At 42.0% G+C, this 24,272-nt stretch overlaps 1 protein-coding gene across 3 annotated transcripts in view; it reads right to left on the bottom strand.

Moving 5' to 3' along the window:
- Window positions 1-18,151, bottom strand: part of ME3 (malic enzyme 3) — a 138,552-nt gene extending 120,401 nt beyond the window's left edge. The window contains exon 1 of one of the 3 annotated variants that reach the window (XM_075742489.1): window positions 17,937-18,151. Coding sequence is in view for 2 of the 3 variants with exons in the window: in XM_075742487.1 (XP_075598602.1) it covers window positions 17,484-17,672 (189 nt within the window). In the remaining variant the exon portion in view is untranslated. Of the gene's footprint in view, window positions 1-17,483; window positions 17,909-17,936 lie in introns of those variants that run through there. The other 2 variants (XM_075742487.1, XM_075742488.1) reach the window with 2 other exon arrangements.
- Window positions 18,152-24,272: the final 6,121 nt, after the last annotated feature.

Below are 24,272 nucleotides of genomic sequence, written 5' to 3'. Positions count from 1 at the left end.
TCAAGACATACTCAGTCTCTTCATGTTTAACAGAAGATAAGGATATGCCTTTGAAAATTATTCAAAAGTCATCACATGTTGAGAGGCCTGAGAAAATTTAGCGTGATGTAGATGTTGATATTTTGCAGATGGCAGCAGCAATGTCTCTTCCTGCAGGAGAATCAGAAGGTTTTCATTTCAGAGAACAGCAGGAGTAAATTAGGAATCAGAATAAAGAGGCCAGATTCTGCCAAAAATCATGGTCTACGCACGTGCATGTACTTGCTTATGAAAAACAAACAAAAAAAGTGGTTTCAGACAAATTTCACGTAAAGTTCTACTTTGATGAATATCCAAATTATACTAAAGTTACTCAAATCCTATGCTGTTGGAGATGTATATTCTGTATCTATCAAAATCTTACTTCAGATTAAAGCTTCAGATTAAAACTTAAAAAATTGTGAGAAGTGCAGAGGAGTGCCCCCGCAGTTGCACATTTTCATTAGCTTCCTATTACGTGTAAGTTTATAGAATCAAGTATATCCCTACTCCATTTTGCTGGGCCCAGTCAAAATTTCTGCATAAAAGTTGCCCAGATTCTTCTCCAAGACTTTTCTCCCCAGACAAAGAAAGCAGTTCTGCAAAGCTTGAGGTTACCTGAATAACTTAAAAGACATTAAAAAAATAAACTTTTTTTTTTCCCCCCCAAAAGCCACCAACTTCTAAACTATGTTTATCTTGGAACAGCACTGCCAAGACTCAGCATGAAGCAAACATTCTGGGTTTATTTTTGCCCTCATTGAAAATCCATGCTTTGGAGTATTTTTTACACAAATCTGGTTATCCACATTCAAGTTATTCACAAATTTTTCTACCACTGAATTTTTCTCAGCCCAGATCTCACAATTTGTGCATCACCCTGAACCTGCTCTCAGGTATAAGTCTTTCTCTACAGATCAAGGAGAAAGGATTCCACTTCCTGACTGTAAGCACTTTATCTAACGACCTGCAGGATCAAAACCCAAACATTTAAATAACGTTGCCGATCTCAGTTTTCTTTTCAAGAACTAGATAGACTTTTTGCTTCTAAAGGGCCCGGTATGTAGAAGAGAGACCAAGTTTGCCATGGCTGTGGGTTTTATTCCTTTTGAAATCCTCACTATGTTCTTTGTTACTGCTACACTTCCGTTGTTTTCCTTAACTTCCCAAACCTAGGAACTAGGGATTTGAGACAAGGAAAATGTCTGCCAGAATAGCAAATGTATCAGGTACTTTTGCACCAAGACTAAGGGAACCAAAACTTAAGACCTAACTATTCCGGGAGGAAAAAAGTTTCTACTCCATGGCTTGGGGGCAGACCCTGACTCCAAACACCCTTAATGTGTTTATTTAATCAATCATACCTTAATCAAACTGCTCAGTTACTGCATAGCACATGGGAAGGACAGGGCAAACTCCTACTCTAGCATTAAAGAACGGAGGTTCTCACATCGCTAATATAAAGGTCTGTCATACTGCTTCAGGACTGTCTGCTTTCCTTTCATCCCCTACTCTTCTGCTCCTCCTTTCTTAAATCAAAAGAAAAAAGTGAATCAGTGAAAAAAATGTCATGTTACCTCAGCTGAGGTGAAGCTGAGAACAAATTTATAGCACTCAAGTTTTAACACCTGAAGCAACTGAGTCACTTCGTAGGGTATTTATTACCTGTTTTTCTTATTTAATAAAGCAAATGCCAACTAGAGACATTATAAGGTGTCTAAACCTCATTCTGCAAGTTCCTTTTAGCTTTGCAGTTGATTTTTCTTCTGTCTAATACTCAGTAATCCAGATATATTGTTTTTCATTTTTGCTTCTTTTCCTCTTGAATGCAGAGCAGAAGTGCATCACCATTTGTTTACAACCCAGCTGTGCTCCTATAAAGCCACTCCTCAGATAGCCTTTGGCCAGAAGACACTCAAAGTCTTAGAGCATTGGGATAATAAATCAAAAATCTATGCCCCAGTTCAGCAAAGCACTTTCTTAAACCATATGAAGCCAATAAGGCTATAACTCTGAATACTTTACTGCAAAGGGCTGTAATTACTCATTTGTTTCCCATCAAATTCAATCTGCTTTGGATCTAGTCCTAGGCTTTTGCTGGAAGGTGTCATTAAATAAAATGAGAGGAAAGTCAGGCCAATAATGTCTTGATTTCTAAGAAATCACTGTAGCATCTGCCCAATCAGATGCTTAAGCAACAGCCACAGGAGGACCACACATCACACCCTGACCTCTGACCCACTAGCTTTAAGCATAAGTATTTACCCTATTTTGGTTCTCTCTTTCAATTATTACTTTAATAATGTAGACAAGGTAATTACCTCAAGTTGCAGATGCCAATACCTGTAAACTTAGACACAATGAGATTGGAAGTTTGAACTGTTACATAATAAAGACAGAGATTTTAAGTGATTAACTAAGCACGTTAATGGAAAAAATGAAGCAAGTTCTGGTAAACAGAATTAAAAAAATGTCTAGAACAGTTGCTTATTAGTGCTTGCTTCCTTTGCACACAACTTTTGGGAAATATTTCACAATATGCTTTACATTTTATAAAACTATGCATATTTGATGGCATGTATGGTATATAGCTGTTCACATATTCCATGTGTTTCTAACAGGCTGTGGTTGAGATCAAAGATACTATGATAAGACAACTGAGCAGACAGGTATGCTGGCTGAATTGGTAAGAAGTTTCTTTGGAGAGAGTTAGTTTGCTCACTTGGTCTGCCACAAACATCCCGTATTACCTTGGACAAGCTAAATTCAGTTCCCCACTGAAACAAGAATAACTCCATCTCCCTGTCTCAGAAGAGTGCTCCAAAACTAAATGTGAAATATACTACACTCATATAATGCCTAGGACTGCTCAGTCCTCTCTCAAACGCATACCAGACTGATTCAGAAACTGCCCTCCATAACGATTCCGTAAGAAACACAATGGAGCTCAAAAGTGTTAGATGTCATGCAGCGAGCGTGTCAGGACTCCAACAGCTTGAACTTCAACGCCTGAATGAATCTCATTAAAGAAAAGCAGAAACTGAATGATAGATGCCTTGAAAGTCCTATTAGGTGTTGAATGCCTCCAAGAATTAGGAATAAGAAATAAGAAACAACAACTATTTCTCCTACTCATGTTGTTTTCTTTCCTTTTTTCCCCACATCTCAATGTTCAAACTCGATAGTTCCTGTATTTTGCCACAATCTGGCAACCAGGGCCAGGGGTGATGTGTCTAACCACAGTCTCACTGGAGTGAAAAAGTAATCTGTCTCTCCACTTCAGGCTCAAGTTGGAGAAAATTCTAAACCTAAGTGGTGCATTCTAGGTAATGAAGATGTTTCTTAATTTGTGGAGCAATAAATATCTTTACACCTTCTCATCTTTTTTCTTTACCTCATATTTGTTGAGTGAATTACCAAACACCTATATAGATCTCCTCTTTAAAGAATGAGCTTTGAGATCTACTCTCTCAAGTACCAGTATCTCAACACATCTTCTCTATTTCCACCTAGATCTTTCCACCTAGAAAAGTGTCAGGACTTTGGAGATAGGAGAATGTAAGCTCTATGTATACATAATATTTTATGTACTGCTTTCCAATAATTTTTTAAACCTTAAATTATGCATTTAACAGTAAAGTTAGAAGCATCCCAGGAAGGTGTCCAGTTTCTCCCTTTTGTACTTGCACAGTATCTATTACCAGGATGCACACATGGCACTCTGAGAAATTAATGCCATGCAAAAAAGGAGACATTTTCATTTTAAAGAACGCCAGTGAGAGGGACTTTTGTGGTAATCATCTTGGACAATAGATAGTTTGGTCTTACAAACAGCTGAGATGAAACATGCAGCATCTGCTGCTGGACCAAGCCTCAGGAGATACTGAGCATGAGTAATGGCAACTGTGGGACTCAGTACCTGAGCTAGACACAGGATCTCCCACACTGAGTTATAAACCCTTAATGTCTCTGCCCACTTTATACAACACACAGGGCAGGAAAGATTCCTCAGCCTCAGAGGTAACTTGATTATCTTTAATATTGAAGTATGTGCAACAGAATTCAGGCTCGATAAAGCCTCCTCCTCATCTCACAGGAAAGAGCTCCTGTGCTTGTCCTTCTATTCCCTGTTTTCATCTTCACTCTCTGCCCCTTTCTCCATCTCTTCAGAGGAAAGAGAGGATCTCCAGCCACATCCAGGAAAATAGCAGTGAGCAAAAACAGGGAGTACAAAGAAACAGGTTCAAAGGAACTGCTGCGCTATTTGCCCTTTGGTATCTTTTTGCCTACAAGGTTTTACAACCAGGTGGACAAAGTCAGTTTTCAAAGACCACTACGTAAAGGAGGTCTGTGTAGCAACGCTCTGGGCAGGAGATGAGCACAGAAGGGAAATTATTTGCTAGAGTACCTGAAGCATCAGTGACAAAGAGTAGCAACACCGGCACAAGCCATCCAGTGTGTGCCCATTCACAGCATGAATGTATCTCAGCTGTTTAGACATTGACAGTGCAGGTGTCTGTGGGTGAACAGGTCACCCTGGGATCTCCTTACACTCAAGGGACAGGAGGGCCACATATCATCCAGAATGGAGATGGGAATATTTGCAATGCACAGAATAACACGTATCCAGATGGTCCCACCTCCACAGACGCATGCACGCGTGCACACGGCAGATCAGGAAACTCACATATTAGAGGCTCCTCAGCCCAAGTGCCTCACCTTCCCTAGCGACATTCTTCTGCCTGGATAGGAGAAAGTAATGTCTCAAAGTTAAGTTTTAAGCCTCTCTAAGAGACATAAAGCACGTTCCATAGTATGAAATTACTACGAACCTGAAAGGACGGAGGGTCCCAAGACTTCAAGAAAATTTGGGCTGGGCCCCAAATCAGAGTTCATTGCAATCAGCTCAGACTTTGAGAGCAATTTTGTAACACTAGGAAAATTAAAACCAGCAGTGAACTGACCAAGTGACTATTTTATCAACAAGACTGAGGTTTATATCTCCCACAAGCACACCTGATACAGTACTGCAGTTCAAAGATTAAATTATGATGATGACAAGCAAAGACATTGAGAAAGACACAAGAACAGTTTCAGCTGTTCATTGCTTCCCCGTAGATCTGTAACCTCATTCGCCGCTCTTCTTCCCTACTCCAATGCTATGGAACATTTAAGGTCCTGTGAGCTGCTTTATTTATTCTCTGGCAAAATGCAAAGAGTTAAAAGCATCCACTTTACTGAATTTGCTATTCCTCAGGAAATACTAATTGAAAACTTCCTGCTCTGTGTTACAAATTGCAGTGAAAATATTATGTTTCTGTAAGTCAAACAAGATTAATATCCCTCTTTCCCTGCAGGAAATCCTAATAAATGCTACAAGGGTTTCCAGCTTTGCAGGAAGTGAAACTGCTGGACTCTCACACACTTTTATATTTGACTGCAGCGGGAAACTCATTTTGCAACTCCACGAAATACCAGTTACATTCCCACAAGCAAAGCAGTCCAGCTGCCAGTCAATAGGACATTTGACCTTGCAGAGAAACCTGAAAGGCACTTGTACAAAACAACAAGATCTGGTTACAGTTGCACTCTCACTGCCAAATCCATTAAAGCTTATCTTTAAATGCAATTAACTTTAAAAAGTGGCTAACACTAAACTTACTTTCCAGCAGCAGCCAGTCTTGCTGCTTCTTTCCAGCACCTTTGCATCACTTCTATTTCTAGGAGAAATGAGTTTGTTATGACTTCAAATACAGTTAACATGTTAAATCCAAAACAATTACTTGCCCGTAGGGAGAGTGGCCCAATTTCAGCAAGCATCAGTCATGCCTTCATTCTGTTTTCATAATCCCAGTTACCCTTGACCAGTGGACACATGGAAGGTCACAATTCAAAGGCACTTTTGTAAGTTTTATTAATCTACTACAAGAACTCTCCAAGGCAGCTTCAAGCTCTCAGTGATATCTCGCTCAGTATCCTAGTTTTACCTCCAGCAGCTCTTGTGAGGAAGTCCAGCTCTTCTTGCCTGCATACCAGAGGACAGCTTTTGGCATGGAAAGGCATCACTGAGTTGGTTACTTCAAAGCTCATAAGGAAGATGAATGAGCTTGGACAGATAATGCTAAGATAAAGAATATGAAAAGGACTTTTGATTTTTGGCACACACGACTATGGAGCCTTCACATGATTTTGTATCAGTAGAAATTGATGATATTGACAAATTCCATTTTGCTTGGAGATTTTCTAAGCACAATTTTTGACATTTGCTTCCATTTGAATTACTATCTATTAACAGAGCAAGATGGTAAAATTTCACACTATACTATCTTTAATCTTATCCTTTAGACATCAAATAATCTCACATCTTGAATGATGCAGTTGCTTTTTCCTATATTTAAAAAAAGGCATGATGCAACCTTCACTGAAATCAGTGGAAAGCCTCCCAAAGGTTTAAGTCTATGCTGCCCCTCAGAAACCAAAGAGCAATGCTCAGGGAGACCTCTGTGCTGTTGCAAGCATTTTTTTTCTCCCTAGACATAAGCCAGTAAAAGCTGTTGGCATCAGCCCATGGAGGGAAAGGCATGTCACACATGTCTCCTTCTAATAAATACTGTTGCACATCACAACCTGGGCAATTTACCAAACCTAAGAGGAATCTGTTGCACGTGTGCAATGAGAAACAAGTCTCTGCAGTACGTGCACTGAAGATCTTCCAAACTTGAGATGGAAAAACATTTTTTTATTACCTTTGAGCAATTGAGTTTGGTGTCTTATAAGCTCATCAAGTAAATCACAGTTAAACACAGTGTAAGCAGATTCACTAGTGAGTCTAAGGTAGCAGAGACCACAGAACACAAGCCATTCTGCGTTAGGATCAGCCTGGAAAGTTTTCTCTTAGCCATACCTACCTGGAGCACATGGTCACATTTATCATCACTTCCCATCATACCAAGCCATCTGCCCGGCACTGGGGGGAAGAGAGGAGTTTCACTGCTCTTCCCACTATCCTCAGCACTTCAAACACGTTCAGATCCTCTTGTGCAAATTGTGTCTCACCCAGTAACCGCCTAAACTACTAAACTATTCCAGTACAAGGATGAGCATCCTTCACGCTCCTGCAACCATTGTACAACCCTTTTCTCTTCCCTACAAGAGTGTCTGCTGGAATTCAGACTTTGTTCACAGTGCACTAGCACAAATGGTTCGCCCTCCCAGCTGGTTTTTGGGTTTTTTTTTGTTTTAAGGAGGGTTTGTTTAAAAAAAAAAAAAAAAAAATCAAAATCAGTGGGAGATACAAGACATTTTTAGATTATATTTAGGTTTGGTTGGGTTTTTTTGTTTTGTTGGGGGTTTGTTTTGTTTTTTTTTAACACCATATTCAGACTTAGCACTTCAGCAAGTAATTTTTGTTATGTGGCTCATTTTATGGCTAGATTTAGAAACCTTCCTAGAGTATTAGGGGCGAGAAGGGCCTTGTCCCTCCAATAATCATCATCAAGGGATCTGATTTACAGATGCACTTGTTTTATCCCAGCAATTAGCAACAGACACAAGTGGCAACATGAAGACATCTAATTCCCTGTGCGGTACAAAATGGCTAACAGGGAGAGGGTGGGGTTTTTTTTGTTTAGGGTAGGGTGATTTTTTTTGTTGTTGTTTTTTGTTGATTGGACCAATTGATCTAGTTGGGGATAAAAAAAAAAATGAGTTGCCAGAAGAAGGGCTATGAACATGAAAATCCCTGGTTTTAATTCTTTCCTACTCTCCCATCTAAATCAGTTGGCCTAATAAAATAAATTATTTCTCCCTCCAGCCCTTGCCTCGCTTACATGCTTACACCATCCTGACAACAGAAAGTCTTAATATCTGGACACTTCCAAAAATTACAGGATTTGGCACATACGATACATTCTCTTATTTGCAAATAATCACAGCTAAAATTACCTGCCAGTTTAACATCAAACCCTTCAAATGAAGATTAAACAGAGTTTAACAGTTTCCATAATGAATTTAACCACAAGGGGAAGTGACAAATCCATTAGCCAAGCCAAAGAGTTAAAGTTCAAGATGTCTTGTCCAGGAGAACATAACACGGCTGTATTCAAAATAACTAATTCCTTCCTATGTTGAGAAACACAGCAAAGCCTTAACTACACGTTTTACGAGGCTGAACAGAGTTAACCCATATGGACGTATTACAAAACAGACCTATCACTTTATAAGCCTGACACACAGAAAAAAATCGCTCTGAGATGTGGAGCTAATCTTTTTTTATATACAACACCGAAGTTTACTGAAAATCTGTTCTGGTTCCATGTGTTGAAGAAGGATATATGAGCAACAGAGCTGTAAAGTGAAGTGAAGCAGAAAATGTTGATATGCAGAAAACTTTTGCGTTGGCTTTATTTTCTTTGTCAGAACCCCAGTCTGCTCAGTTTATGTTCGAGTTTTGTGTTTGGCAGCCACAGAACTATAAAAAGTGTTGCCATTTAAAACATTTTAAAAATAAAGATATTGCATTAGGCTGACAATACATAAGTCATTTATCAAAATATCATGTTATTTGGGGAGACAGATAGCAAGTGTCATCCCAGGCCTCAAAGAGGAGGTTAAAAATTAAAAACATGCTTATCATGTCTACTAGAGCACATTATAAGCTGAAAGTAGTCAAGTTTGCTGTTATGCTAAGCCCTCTATTGAAAGAGAAGGAATTAGAGCACACTGTTTATTCTCCCCCAAGCATCAAGGCCTGTCTGACCTGCTCACAACAGCTCTAAAGCTAAGTCTGTCCCAAAAGGATTTATTTGGGTGAAAGCTACAATAGGCTGTTCAAGGTTTGATAGCAGGTCTGATAAGCCAGTGAGGAAGAGACAGAAAAATAAGTAACAGAGGAAAAGTAAAAGACAAAGCAAAAACTTTGGGTTTTTTCAGCCTGATTTTTCTCTTAGGTTTTGCCAGTGTAGAAGTATTTCTGGATCCAGAACCCCAAAGGTAATTAAAATAACCACGTGCCGCTTAGCTTCCTGCTCCCTTGATTAGAAATAAATCAATGGAACTGGACAATCTGTACTCCTGCATGGCATTTAATCAGAGTTAGGTAGAGGCAAGGGTTCTCCTGTGCAGGCCAGTGTCCAGTTTCCAGCTACAGCAGGCAGGTGCACGGGCAGCTCCAACATCAAACTCCAGATCCTAAATCTGCAAGAGGCTCGGTGCTAGAAATGCCTGTGCACTGCCTGCATGGGGGCACATGCTGGCAGTGGTACTCTTTGAGGTAAAGAACGAGTAAAACACCGAAACCACAGGAGAGCTACCAAAAGCAGAGGTTTGCACAGCACTGCACATCAGCCAGGCAAGTTGTGGGGTTGGGAAAAGGTAAATCAGCATCACTTATAGCAAGTCAGAGAAAGAAAACTATCCCAAAGCCCCAGAGGAGCCTAAATATTATAAACAATCATAACTTCCCCCTGAAGCAAACAGTATCAACAGAGTGCAGCTGTCTGTTAACAGTTCATGGATTAAATCCTGGTTCTCCTGCAACTCACAGGAACTAGCTATGGCTTACAGCAGGCTCAAACCAGGCTCTCAGATAAACAAATCTATGGAGCCCAATTCTTTCTTTGTGAGCATCAGGTGCATCTCTGTCCACCTTATTCATAACTGTGGAACAGTGCTGGAGCACAAGTCTGTCAGTAAAACACATCTAGTCAATGGAAAGATGACTATGTACGCTTTGTTCCAGTATGCTTTCTTATTAAAGAGAAAATAAATTTTAAAAAAGGTTAATTATATGCAAGGTTCTGCAGATGCCCTGAAAACTAAGAATTACTTGTGGGATCCAGGAGGGGAACAAGAGGGGACAAACAGTGTACAGCAAGAAGATTGCTACTGTGTATTAAACTGAAAAACTCCCTTATTATGTTGAATCTCATTTATTGTGCTCTAAATAAAAAAAAAAATTAAAAAAAAAGCAAAAAAAAAAAAAACCAGCACCATTTGTATTTATTATGCTCTGTTCCATAGCATACGCAGGCTATGGAATTTGATTTTAAGAAATACCATACTGCACTTGATTGTGTCAGCAGATGAAAAACAGAACAGAGACTAGGTATATGGTGATGTGAGATACAGATTAATGGTCAAACTACACAGCTGAGGTCATCATGTAAGTTTATAAAGTGATCTTGCATATCTATGTCTGCTGTAAGCCTAAACCCTCATTTTTGACACTTACAATTTCAGTACACTGAAGTGATAAAACTAGGGCAAAGCAGCATTTTTTATACAAGACACTCAGTGTGTATATAAAACACTCCCACCTTATAACAGAGCTACTCTCACTAAAGTAAAACTCTATTAGAGAGTTGGTGTAGTTTGTTTTTTTCAGGTATACAGATCACACTGTCCGAGCAGCTGGGGGGCTTTTCTCCCTAGGAGGAGGGAGATGGTTCATTGAGACCCAAACCTCAGGATCCCAAGAACTCAGTTTCTCTAACCATCATACTTCAAATCAGAGCAGTGGAGTCACTGAGGAGTTTCCATCTCTTGTTCCTATGAAGTTGCTAGGTTGGTTTGTCTCTCTGTTAAAGACTCTCCTTTCGCAGCTCTGAATGAATGTCAGTAACAGCAGCTAGAGTGTTCCTCTGGAGGTGTCTGCTACAGAAACTAAAGAGGAATTCAGTTTACATTCTCTTTATCCAAAATCAAGTCAAATAGAATTTGCTCTAGGTCCAGTTTTGTTCAGGAAGTGCCAGATATTTATTTATGACACACAAAAAGCACAAATTCAGGAGTCAAACTCTGCCACACAGCACGACAAAGCTACTGGACTGGATCTCTAGTAGAAATCTTACTACATGGCAAATCCATCTGAAATCAAAACCCAGCCACAAAATATTGCTCTTCATGTTGTGAATTAGCACTCCCTTTCAGCAGCTTTGGTTAAATCATCACTAATTCTGACGAACACCAATGACTCATCTCAAAATACAGCAGCACACAGTTTCTAATATCAATGACATTATACGTCATGCTACCTACGTGTGGCAAGGCTTGAAGTCTGCTGAGGTCACTGGAGTGAAGACTGTTTACAGGACCAGCCCCACATATAATATGCTTCATCTTCTTGCCAACATCCACAGTGCTTCCAAAGTAATCAACTGGTGGCTTGCCACATGTTTCACTCGACGTAATGAAGAGTAATGCTGAACAAGCTGTAACATTCAGCCCTAGATCCATTCTAACTGCAACAATATCAATTTTTATAGTATTTATCAAACAGTCTGTGTTATCTAAGTAAGTGCAATTCTTATTCAAGTGCCAAAAAAACCAGTCCACCCTATGAAACGAGAGCTACATTCAGTCTTGGCTCTGCCCTACCAAAACAAGCCTGGTGTAAGGATTAAGGCTTCTCTAAAAGAAAGGGCATGATGAAAAGAAAGCAGCATATGCAGCTGCCAAACTGATGACTTTCCACAACTTAAAGGCAGTTTTAAAGGTATTTTTATAATATAAACTGCTCAGAAAACAGAAACAAGTATTTTCGTGCAAACACAATTTATTTTTATTATCTTATAGTGACTGTAAGTATAAACTCAACATTCATAAAAGCTGCCCAACCAATACTTCCAAGATCTCTGCGTTTACAAGGGCTAAAGGCGAAACAAGGACCAACGTATCAGAAGGTTAGTACAACACAGACAGAGGCAGGGTCTGCATCAGCACCCCTCTCACCTTGGCAGCAACAGACTTCCTCTGCACTTCCAAGCTTTTGCACAAGAACTCTACTCCCAAAGCATTAGTGGTGTCCCAAATGGGAGAGCAACAGCATTGGCAAGAGGGACAGGAAGACAGATGGCCTCCTGGTTTGGCTACGATATGGGAGATGGACCGGATTCCAAGCTGGGGAAGCAAAGGGACTTTTGCATGCTGCTGCCTATACCAGAAGCACCGATAGATTTAGTCTGGGCTTAGTTTGCTGACCACACCATAACGACAAGTTCTTTGGTACCAAAACATCAGGAAATGCAATTGCCAAAAGATACTTTGGACTCAAAACCAGATATGCTTCACATTAACACCGAACAAACAAAAATGAAACTCCATACACCAGGATGAAGGCCAAAACAAATCTATTTGAGCAATTATATTTCCAGAACACCACCACATTTGCCAAAACACTGGGCCAAACCTCATCTCCTGCTTGCTTCCACTGAAGGCAATGGTGATATACCAAGGCTTAACTGATGAAATAAAGAAGTAAAAAGATGAAAACACCCTCTCTGGCCCAGACACCATCGAAGGCTCACCACACTGCACAGTGCTCAGCTGACTCACGTTTCAACTCCAGAAGACTTAGAGCATGATTTGATAAAGAGGTCTCTCAGCTATGGCTTGGCTTGGGTCTGAAGTGGCCCATGTGCTGCAGGGTTTGGCCACGACAGCGTCTTGTTTGATATCCCTAGATATACGAGAGTCCTATCAGGTCAGTTCATCTACATGAGCATCCTGTCTCCAGCAACAACTGTAAGCCTTAAGAAGAGTAAATAGCACAGGTAAATACGATATTCTCCCCCTGCGCGCTCCCACCCTTTCATCATTTTCAGTTTGGGGACTTTCTAAGCTAGGTGTGATTTTAGTGTATTTAGTAACCCTCAATGGATTTTTTAATTATTTTTTTTTAAATTAACTTGTCCAGCCTGAAACTTGTCCCCTAAAACTTGTCTGAATAGCTATAGACTCCTGAAAAATAAGAGGGGAACCTCCAAACTCTGCCCACCTCACACCCTTACTTTGCAAAGCAGGAACAGATGGTTAAGTTAACAAATGCTGGGAGCCACTTTCACTGTGCCTGCCTCAGTAGTTACATGTCTATCTAGACCTAAAGCTAACCAACTGGAAACTCTAGTTGTAAGAATATAACCTTGTGGAGTTAGAGAGGAGATTTATTAATTTAAAAACAGAATCCTGCCTAGACTTGATCTTGCCACCTGCCATTTCAGACGCACTGTTCTAGTGCTCATTACTAATTCTGTTTAAATGCAATCATTTTACAAATCCAGCTAATTTTAGGCCTGTTTCACCACAGTTGCAGAGTACAGCCACATGCAAGACTATATCATTTCATTCTCAGCTGCAGTGGCAAATTACTGACACTATGTCCAAAGAACCCTCCTTTAGTTCAATTCTGATCCCTGCAAAGCTGAAGGACAAACACACTTTCTGTATTTTAATGATATGTACATTCCAAAAACACTGCAGAAACCTACAGCAATTCTTTAAAGTTTCATTCTTACAGATCCAGACTGGTAATTTTGTTTTGTTGGGGATTTTTGGTTTGGTGGGGGTTTTTTTTGTACTTCATTATGACACATTCCATGAAAAGAAATAGAGAGCATGCATGCAGATCAAAAGACTACCAGGTATTATCCAGATGTACACAGAAGGCCCCGAATTCTGATGCCTGCACTGCACCTCGTGAAAAAGTTTAGCGTATTATCTCAACCCTTCAAATACAGCAATATCCTGCCACTCTGAAAACAAACTGTGACCTCCAGTTCTGCATCTGTTTGTGATGGCACATCTCCAAGCAGGCATGATTTATCTCAAAATGAGGACTTCCAGCAAAATGCATGAAGTGCTGTCAACCTTCCAATTGAAAAAAACAGTTGGATGGCATGAACAAGATTTGAGTCCCTACAGGTGTGTGGTCAAACTGGGAATTGTCCAGCTCGGTCTGTGTCTGTTAGAACACAGAGAGGGCACATGGATTTCGTGGAGTCCCTGGAAGAACTGGGGAATCATGAGCAGCACAACTGAGATGGGCAGAATTGCACGTCAGAGAGCGGACACAACATGGCCTTTAGCACACCAAACACAAGGAAACCTGGATAAATAAGGTAGTGGGTAAGAGGTACCTTGTCTTTCCTCCCAGAATCCGAGTGTTGAATTAGCTTTTCACAAGGCTGAAGCCCCTCAGTAGAACAGACTTGTCTCTCGGCAAGTCCAGCACTGCTGCTGCCCTGCCAGCAAGTCCCTTACACATGGCCAAAGCTTCTAACAAACCCTCCTGGAATCCAGCTTGCACTTGGATTGCCACAGAACACTCTTACCGGTTCTCTGTGGTTACCTGACACTGTTAACCATTTTCCAACATTTTCCAACTTTGCAGCATTCAAAGGCAGGAAAAGAAGAACTACTGCACAAAAACATGCAACAAGCTCTTCCTAATCCTCCTATTATTTCTGAGACTGTTCTGTCAACTGAGAACAACTGCTATCACCTTTTAAGGCCACAAGAACCCCTCAGTAGAATGCTGCCATTTCCCAAGTTGTGCCCTTAGATCAGACAGGGGCTGTAATACTTGCAAACAGAAGGAAGAACCATATCTGAATAGTACAGAAAAAATAGAGTGCACTTACAGTCTCATCAGCAGAGATGAAGCATAACCGGTTCTGTCTTCAAAGTTCCTCCCACTGTACAAGGATTTAAGCTGCAAGATTTCCTTGCATGTGACTTCCCCAATGTCACACAGACAGCCCGAGACATAATCAAACCCAGTCTCAGAGATGGAACCCAGTCTTCCCTGAACTGCAAGACAGTTCTTTTGCTCTAAATTTTCCCCCAAATGCCTAGTCTTATAAGCAAGCTCTTATACACAATGCATGGACTGGCCAAATAATTTAAGGACTGGAGATAACCCATTTACAATCCATACACTGATGGCACCCTTGATCAATATTCAGGAATTCAATTCCTTTACATCAGAAAAAACAGCCAACTTCACATAGTAAACAGTGACCAAAGGAAAGAAACAACTGCAAATTTCTTACATCCATCACCAGTTTTTTCTATTTATTTTTTTCTTCTCAGGTAGATTTGGAAAACAGAGGAGCTTCTCAGAGGACAGCCCACTTTTACAGATATTTAGGGTATTACAGAGAACCTGGCAGCAGCAACTTCTGAGTCTGCTTCTTCCTCAAAGCACCTTCAACCACGTAAGCAAAGACTTGGACCAATAACCTCAGACTGTAAATCTGTCTGTGATTCAGCTGGAGGGACATAGTCTTCATTGAATAAATACCACACACTTCGTAGCTTTAGACTGACACTTTGAACTTCACCCAAAAGCTGTAAGACAGCCCAGGCATTGAGCAAAGCAGCAAAACACGCTGCCCAAAGCCTCACTTCTGAAAAAATTTTTCAGAGGTTCTTGGAGAGATGTAAAGAACATTCCCTGCAGAACAGCCTTCGATCAAGTGAAAGCTTAGATTAAAGTAAGATCCACAGCAGAAAAATGGCAACGACCCCATGCTCACATTTAGCTACCAAAGGGGTAAACAGTAATCGCTACGTGATGAGAGCACAGCAGCTGGAAACCTACTGAGATCCCTAATTCTGACCTACACCACTACACCACTGCAGCACAGCAGACCAAAGGGCCATCAATCATACCTTGACGACGTACAAACTGTCTGAAGTATCTCGTTTCACTAGAACACAGTTAATTCCTTAGAAACTACAACAAACTGGTAACAGCAACAAAGAAATAGAAGCCTGTTTAAAAAAGTTTGGAAAGAGACCCTTAGCATTCACTAATGACTAGTTACCTAGGTAGATAAACAGGGAGTCCTTATCTCTTACCACGGATGTCAGCCATTTCTGTCCTCACTTGAATGTCTTGTAGATGACTATATCAATGATTCTAAGGTCTGTACTGACAGAGGAACACAACAGCATAAACAGCAAACATCCAGGCTGGAGACCAGCTGGGAGATTTCGCATGGCCAATTAAACATGGCAAGCTAGAATATATTTTACCTCTAACAGAAGCAGTTTTCTTCCCTTCTCTCCACACGGACCAAAATTTCATTTAAAGAAAAATATTTCACCAGAAGGGGGGAAGACACCTTAGAAAAGCTTCAGTTCTGAAAATTATCAAATGGGACGTTCAAAATCTACTTCTGCAGAAGCCAGATCAATTTAAAACATGTGACATTCAACTGTTTGTGTGTTATTATTGCATTACACTGAGCAAAGGTCCAAGTATTAATTTTTCAGTTCAAGTTGACATATGTAAGACTACTAGAAACATTAGCTATGTCACTCTTTGTAACAATCATCGAACACCCAAGAGAATAAGCCAGATGCTGAAGAAAACCCCATCGAAACCACTTAATGCTGATGAATTACTGTTGCTTATGAGATAGTTGGCAATTCCTCTTCTCTTCAGCCTTACACTGAAGCCTGCGCACTGCATCACAACTCAAATCAGATTGCTTACAAAGTTGTTGCCTATTCAGTAACAAGCTGTGTCATGGCATGCTGTGGTCCTTAGGGGTGCACCTCTACGGATGCTGAAACAGTACCAGGAGATGCATCCCAGCGTAGAGCCTACTACACAAAGTAAGAGTTGTCACCCAGAGAGTCTCCAGTCCAGAAGACGACACAGGAGGCTCATATACTGGATAACTACACACCAAGCTGACAACAAATATTCAAAGCCCCATCAACTACCAATACCATGTTTAATATCTGCTTATTTTTGAGGAAATTAACATATTTGTAGTTATTTCTAGCAATATTAATACAAGAAACCAGAATCCAGCTTTCTTGAATCTGACATATTTGATCCCAAAATTTACATCCAGTTGGGGTTTTTTTTGCCTTCAAATTATGGCAAAAAGGATGGAAAAGTAGCGTGGGGCTAAACCACAGGTTCTCCTTTTATACACCCTACAGACGTTGTTGAAAACCTTTCTCCAAAAGCTTTTTTTTTTTTTAATGTTGAGGTTTCCTCAGTATTGAACATGACTACATCTTCATCCCAGCAAAACATACTGTTTCGGTAGTAGAATGCATATTGCTATGGATATGCTATGGAAGAAGATTTACAAAAAGAACCACACATGCTTGTTTTAACAGGAAGGTGTAAATGATCAGTTCCACTGCTACACACATAATACAACACGTATCAAAATACCCCCGGTTTTTGTATTGGACTTTCAGGAGAGGCCATGCTTCCTCCTGCCCCATTCATTCATGATTCAGGCAAATGGCTTCAGGTCCCAGCCAAAGGCACTTCTGCCCTACACAGGCTCTTCCAGTGCCACCACCGCAGCAGCCACAGCGGAGCGAGGGAAGCCAGGCGACCGGCTTCGAAGGAGCCACCGATGCTGAACCATCAGGCGGGCACCTATAAAACTCACCCCATGCTCTGTTCAGGTCAATGTGTGACCGATCCCCCGCCGACCCCCAGCACTTCATCCCCTTTTCGGAGCGGGGCTGCCTGCCGGTGAAGGACACTGCCAGCGCCGCTGGAATACTCAGGAACCAGGACACCTGCCATCCATGACAAGCACCTTCCCGCACCTGCCATCCACCCCGCCGGCCGCCACCGAGCCCCTCTCCCCTCCCTCTCACCCAGGGCCGCTCACGCCCCTGGAAACCAAACCCTCAGCGGCACCGACCTTGTTGAGGTGAGGGTTCCTGGTGATGTCGTAGCCCCGCTTTTTGACGGCCAGGGCCCTGCCGTGGCTGGCCGGGCTTCCCCCCGCCTGGCAGCTGCGGCCCCGGGTGACGCTGAGGAGAAGCGACCTACGGCCGGCCCCTGCCATCCGGAGCAGGCGGCTGCCCGCCCCGCCGCACACCGGCACCATCGCCTCGCCGCGGCTCCTACGGGCGAGGGCGGAGACGGCGTCAGCGGACACTGACACCCGGCGGGGCGGGAAGGGCGCGGCGGGAAGGGCGCGGCGAGAGGGCGGGCCCGGCCCGGCCCAGGTGCGCCCAGGCCAGCCCAGCCCAGCCCAGCCCAGCCCAGCCCGGCCCGGCCCCTCACGGCGCGGCGGCCCCCGCCGAAGCGAAAGGAAACCCAGGAAGCAGATCCCGCCCCGACCCTGCGGCGGTCGCGCCTCCTCCGTTACCTGTTAAGGCTCAGCCGGCGGCTTAGGGGAGGGGGGTGTTTGCCGGGGCCCCGCCTCTCCGGGGACAGTGGGGCCGTCCGCCCCTCCGCCGCCCGGGGACCCCGCGGTGGCCCTTGCCGCAGCACGGCCGGCTCCGGCGGCCTGAGGGGAGGGGGTTCGCCCGGCCGGGGCTTCGCCTTCCCGCCATCGCGGGGCCTGAGGGAGTCCCTTGCCGCGCCGCCGCGTTGCGGTCCTCTCTCCTCTTGGATTTGCATTTTCTCCATTAACCTTTATGAAGGGCATCATGAGAGAAAACCTGGGCCGGGCTGTGGAGGGCGGGGGGCGGCCTCGGCCCTGACCTTGGGGAAGGTGCCGCAGCGCCGGGTTTTGGTGCCTGGGCCCGGGGCAAAGACGCGGCCCTTCAGCTGGAGGTGGAGGGGGAGTAAAGCTGCTCAGGGAGATGCTAGTCCTTGGGAAGCGCTTTGGAAGCGCTGGTCGGACATCCCTCTTCTGGGGTACGAGCAGCTGTGGGTGCTTTGAATTTCAATCTACTTGTACATTTTCTATATATAAAACCTATGTACATGCTATATATATAACATATATACTCTATACTATGTAGTGTATATTATGTATATTGCATATATGTATTGTAATCTATATATTCTTTTCACTGAAAAAAAAATGGATGTAGGAACCTGCCTTCTTCAAAGGAATGACCTCTTTTATCCTTTAAAACAGTGACATCATCATCACTACTACCACTTCTCATGTGAAAACCCAGCGGCCGGGTTACTCCCCAAGCGAGTGGAAGGCTCAGGTTTGATTCTATCTATCTTCAGATCCACCCTGCTCCTGTGCCTGTTCCCCCACCATGAAGCTCAGGCCTGCTTTGAGTGAGGAACGCTCTCCAGCTTCTCCTTCCATTTGTGTTGCTGTCTGCAGATGTATTTTTTAATATGCTTTAATATTTTGGGGGATAAATGATACCATCCACGCAGAAAAGAATGGACTGCATGTGAAAGATGTTGATGAGATGGATATGGTTGTCCTTTCTTGCCTTGGAATTTTATGGGCACTCCGTAGTAGAATAGACTCTTTCAGTTCGATTCCATGACCTTAGGATTTCTCCATAAAGAGTATATGGGTTCATGCATTGCCCTCAGTGTGCCCAGGATATTTACGCCTCTGCTGTAAGACAATGAGTATATTCAAACCTCATTCTAGAGGACTGTGGCCACTTAATAACTACTAGGACCACAGGGAAAAAAAACTTCTTTCCCCTCCACTGGTCAGATATATTCTGAGAGTGAGGTTGTTTGTCTGGTCTTTGGGTTTTCCTCTTTTCCTATCAAATACCAGAAATCGGCCATAAATGGAGACGCACTACTGGGGAGACCTAGACAGCGGAGATAAGGAATATGTGCATCACTGGGGCTAGATTATGATCAGGGAGGTTCTTAGTGCATGGAAGACACAAGAAGGAATTTGCCACTATTGTTGCTTTTTTGTTTAGCTACAAATTGGAAAAACCTCGAGACTTTGTCACCTTGAGAATTCAGAATTGTGAGAATCACTGAATAAAACCAAAGTCAATATCTCACCAGCTTTTCAAATCTTTCCTGCTCCCACCAGCCACATTGGTCTCAGCCAGCCTAAATTTGAGTTACTCTCCATCCCTGTACAGACTCACTGTAAATTCTGCAGTGTCTTTGTGGAGGTTGTGGCCACGTGCACAGCAAACAGGACGTTTGACACTGCTCTTTGTAGGAGAGTCCATAACACAAAATCTCTGGATTCTTGAGCCACTCCTAGTGAGCCAAGATAACAAAAGAGGAGAAACTTCCCTGACTGCTTTGCAAAAGTGCACCATTAAGTTGTTTGAGGAGTTTTATGTGATAAAGGAAAAAGTGCCGAGCTGAGAGCCTGCACGAGGCTGCTTTGCAGAGCTGAGAAGTGTCTCAGGCGGTAGCATTAGCTCTCCTAGTGATTGGTGTCCACCCTCAGGCTCAGAGCAAATGCATTTACTGTGCCTTGGAGAATATAGACAAGCTCTTCCTACCCGTGGGACCTAATTCCACTGTCTAGTTCTTTCTAGGGGAAAGATCCACTGCTTACAAAACTCAAAATAAATCAGTTCACTTTGCCTGTTTTTTAAAATACTGTGTGGCTCTTCTGGGGAAAAGCATCCCGCAATTTCATGTTGAAAATGCTCTAAGAGAAGGACAGAACTTCAGTATAATTTGATTGTTTATGTCTAAGTTAATCTGGTTTAGACTACATACAGGACTCTTTGGTGTCTTCGTGCTTGTCATCTCTGCTGTGGACAGCAGAAGGAGTGCCAGTTAGTTTTGTTTGACCTGGTTCACTAAGTAGTAGCTTTAGCGTCCTGAATTGTCAGGAGTCAAACCCATTGTGCATGATGGTGTTAAGAAAATACCTGGGAGGTGATGCGTGGGCTTCATCGCTGCCTCTTTCATAAAGGAACAACTCCATTCTGCATGATAAAAAGACAGTATTTCCCAAAAAAATTACACTGCAACCTGAAATGTATTCCATGTAAATTTTTCACAAGGTGTTTTGACATTTTTAACCCAATATCTGAATGTATAATATTGTATCTTCTATGCCTAGTGGCAGCTGGACACATACACAAGCCCAACGAGAATGGAGAGAGGGAAAGAGAATTTCAGGGCTGGATAAAATCCCTTGTTATGTCACTGTAAGTAGGTGGAACAAATAATTTGGGAGGATTTCAGACATGCAATGGACTAAATTTCCAACTTTTTGGAAATGCAGAAAGGCCTATAAAAGCGTAAAATATTAAGTATGAATATGATCTAGTGAAAACAACTTTTTTTACAGTAATGATGTTTTACTGATGAAAATGGGTGTTATCACAGGTTTTTCAGTGAAGCTGAAACCCTAACTAGTCTCAGTTTTGAATTAAAAAATCAATTATAAGAAAATAATTTACTGAGAAGAGATTTTCAAAGAATTTTTTACTGTGTGAATTTACTTTTGAATTTAATTTTCTAAATATAATGCATTTAACAACAGAAGTTCCAAAATTTCACCTGAAATAGATTTCAATCTTTAGATCGACCCCAGCAAAAATAACTTTTATTGGGTCTTTTGCAGAACTGATTGCTTAAATTTACTCATCTGTAGCAAATACTGAAGATACAATACTTCCCCATCTGAGAGAAGGGCATTGCTGGCTTCTGCATCTACAAACCATGTAGATGTCCTAATCTTCTAAACATTGTGGTAGACCTTACTTAATTTTACATCAGAGGAGAAGTAGAGAACTAAGTACTATTAAAGACACGGTGCAAAAGCACAGACATCAGCACAGCTCCTACGGAAGGCAGACGCCAATAATGAAAAACAAATTTATGGTTTGGGCTTGCTTGATAAAAGACAGGGAAGCTGGAGGAGGAGGAAATAAGACATTAAAAGACCTTTCCCACGCCATGGGACTGCTGGCCAGGCTGAGCGCTTTGGTCTGTTCCTGAATGGTGCATGGAACTGTTATTTCTTGACGTTGGACCTGAGTGAGTGAAAGTAACTGTGACACCTCTTTGGGCTGGGCTCCAATTTTCTAACCACTATGAGAATTTTATTCTGCTTCTTAATGCTCTTTCAGGTCCCTTCTCAGAACTCATGAATCACGGCTTGTTTTTGTATGAGTATGACCAGAACACCTTTCGTTTTACTGGGAATGCCCATAAACTAGCACACGGTGAGCTAACCAAATGAACTCATTATCATCAAAAGGATTTCACACAGTTTTGTCAAAAGTAAATCAGCTTCTCATGCCTAAGCACAACAAAATAAAGCAGCTTCTAGCTTGCTTTGGAGCTTGTCAGACAATGTTCTCCCAAAACAGCAATCTGAAACTGAGAAAGCTCCCTGAGCTATTGGTTCAGCCTCTGGCTGGGGGCACAACTTCCACTATATCCCTGGGAGAGAGTTGCCATATAAATCTTGACTTTGTACATTTGTCTTCTACCCATCAGTGCTGGATCGAGGGTCATGACAAAACCATAAAGCTGTGTGTGAACTGTCAGAAGAGAAGTCTGTTTTCTTTTCGTGGCCCCGAATTGATAGAATTTTATCTCAATTTCCAAAGTGCCCGGAGATACGTCAGTGGCCTCGCACAGTAACCCCTCAGAAGTTTATGGTCTATATGTGCAAGAGGGACACATCCAGGCAGGGAAACAGTGACATCACTTGCCTGGGGCTACACAACAGGTCAGACGGCAAAGGTGAGGATTCTTGCACGCTCCTTCTACGATGGAGTGGCAAAAAGCGCGAGATGGGGGTGAGGGAAGTGCTGGATCTGTAATATCTCATTTGTAAATGGGTTGCAGAAATGGCTGCATGTAGCATCTCCCACTATTGGCCGCTGAGGATATAGGACAAGGTTTTAAGAAGGATTATTTTTAAGAAGCTCACAGCATTTTGAACATTTTTGGCTCATGCCCACACTGCCACAAGAAGATATAGAGAGATATATACACACATATATATGGTTTTGACTTTATTGTTACTGTATTGACTCTTTTACATAATTTCCTTAATTTTAAAATTCTAGCTTGTATGCTTCTTGGAGCAGGGATGTGTTGTGTATTTATAAAAAAACCCAAGGTTTTCTCTGCAGCCGTGAATTATCTCCCTACTGTTGTGCAGACACTGAATAGGGCCTTGCTGGGGGACTTTCCATCTTTTACCTCCTGTTAGCTGACAATGGCCATCACACTGATTTTTTGCAACTTAGAAACAAATTACAAATGCTGGGTTTCTAAAATTTACCTGGCACTGCAAAATAAAGCCTGAATCTGATTTAGATTCTTTATCTCCCGGATGCAGAGTGCTTGCTGTCAGATGCACATGAATGCACTTTGTCTAACATGCAAGCCTCTCTGGAATGCAAATTTGATCGAAGCAACAGTTACATTCTTGATTAAAAAACTAGAAAGCGTGTTACAAAAAAAAGCTATAAAGGCGATGAAATGCACACTTATATTCAGCATTGAGCTCTTAGGATTTTATTTAAGCTATTTTTCAGCAGCAGGAAGGAGACAATAGTTTGTGGAGTGGGATTCTATATACACTTGGGGATTTGCGGGTTGCTACAGAATGGAATTGAAGTTGCAAAGCGTGTTGTTAAGAGCTAATTTATTCCTTCAGTAATTTAAGAAACCTCTTTGTGCTGTGGCCTTGCATTTAACAGTTTGGCATCTAAACGAATGCCAGTGAAATACTCTTTAAACTTACCAGAGAATGAATCTCTGACATATAAAGAAGGACCTTATAGTGTCTATTCTTCTATGGCATTATCTTTCCTCTCAGGAAATGAATTGAGCTGCAGTCATAAACTTACATTGTAGTGGTTTTCAAACCACATACCTTGAGAATTCTTGGCATTGTGCAGCCATGTGTCTCCTATTTATTAGATTTTGCAGAGACTATATACTATCCATTCAAGCAGACTGTTAATTTGAGTTCATCACGATCCAAGGAGCCTAACACGACAGGGGCCGTGAGTTTTGATCTGGACCCCTCTGTACAACAAACAGGGGCAAGAAAAGCTGTAAGTGCCATAGAAGAGTCTGGAGGCGGCTGGATCACAGATAGCTGTGGTGAGCTCCCTGTAGAGAAAGTGATACAACATTTTCATCTGCTGTAGCATTTAGACTGCGCTTCTTGGTCATATAGCTATATAGAATAGATTTATGTGCAAACATATATGGAGAGAAAATAGCTGTAGAGTAATGCATGTATATAGTAAAATATATACATTATAGATAAAGGTATGCTTTAGCTCAGTTGTTAGAAGTTATAGGCTCAATTTATATGACATATTCAGGGTATCAGGCTGGGTCAGACGATGAGATTTGAAGGCACCACAGGGATCATCATGCCAACTTCTTGCAACTGCAAGCAATTATATACTTGATGTTTAATCCACAAGGATTCACAAAAGCCGACTCCAGATGCAGCAGCCCCAGAACCCTTCTGGGCACCTCTAACAAATACAAGACCTAAGGTTACAGACAAAACACCACAGATGATCGCATGCCACCATAAAATAGCAGAACTCTATGGGATAACAATCCTCTCTAGTCTTAAAATTTTTTATTACTGCAGCCTGTCCCATGCAGCACAGTTCGAAGTTGTCTTTATTTTTTTAATATAACATGGTTAATGCTGCTGTGTTAACTCCGTATTTTCTCATACACATTTCAGATGGAGGAACACACAGAGGGTTCTTGTTCATGGTCACATACTCAGACAGTGATGGAGCTGGGAACAGGATCCATACGTCCTGACTGTCAGTCCCTTGCTTAC

This window comes from Balearica regulorum, chromosome 1 (assembly GCF_011004875.1).
Source record: "Balearica regulorum gibbericeps isolate bBalReg1 chromosome 1, bBalReg1.pri, whole genome shotgun sequence".
Lineage (NCBI taxonomy): Eukaryota > Metazoa > Chordata > Aves > Gruiformes > Gruidae > Balearica > Balearica regulorum.
This window is presented reverse-complemented; position numbering and strand designations above follow the sequence as displayed.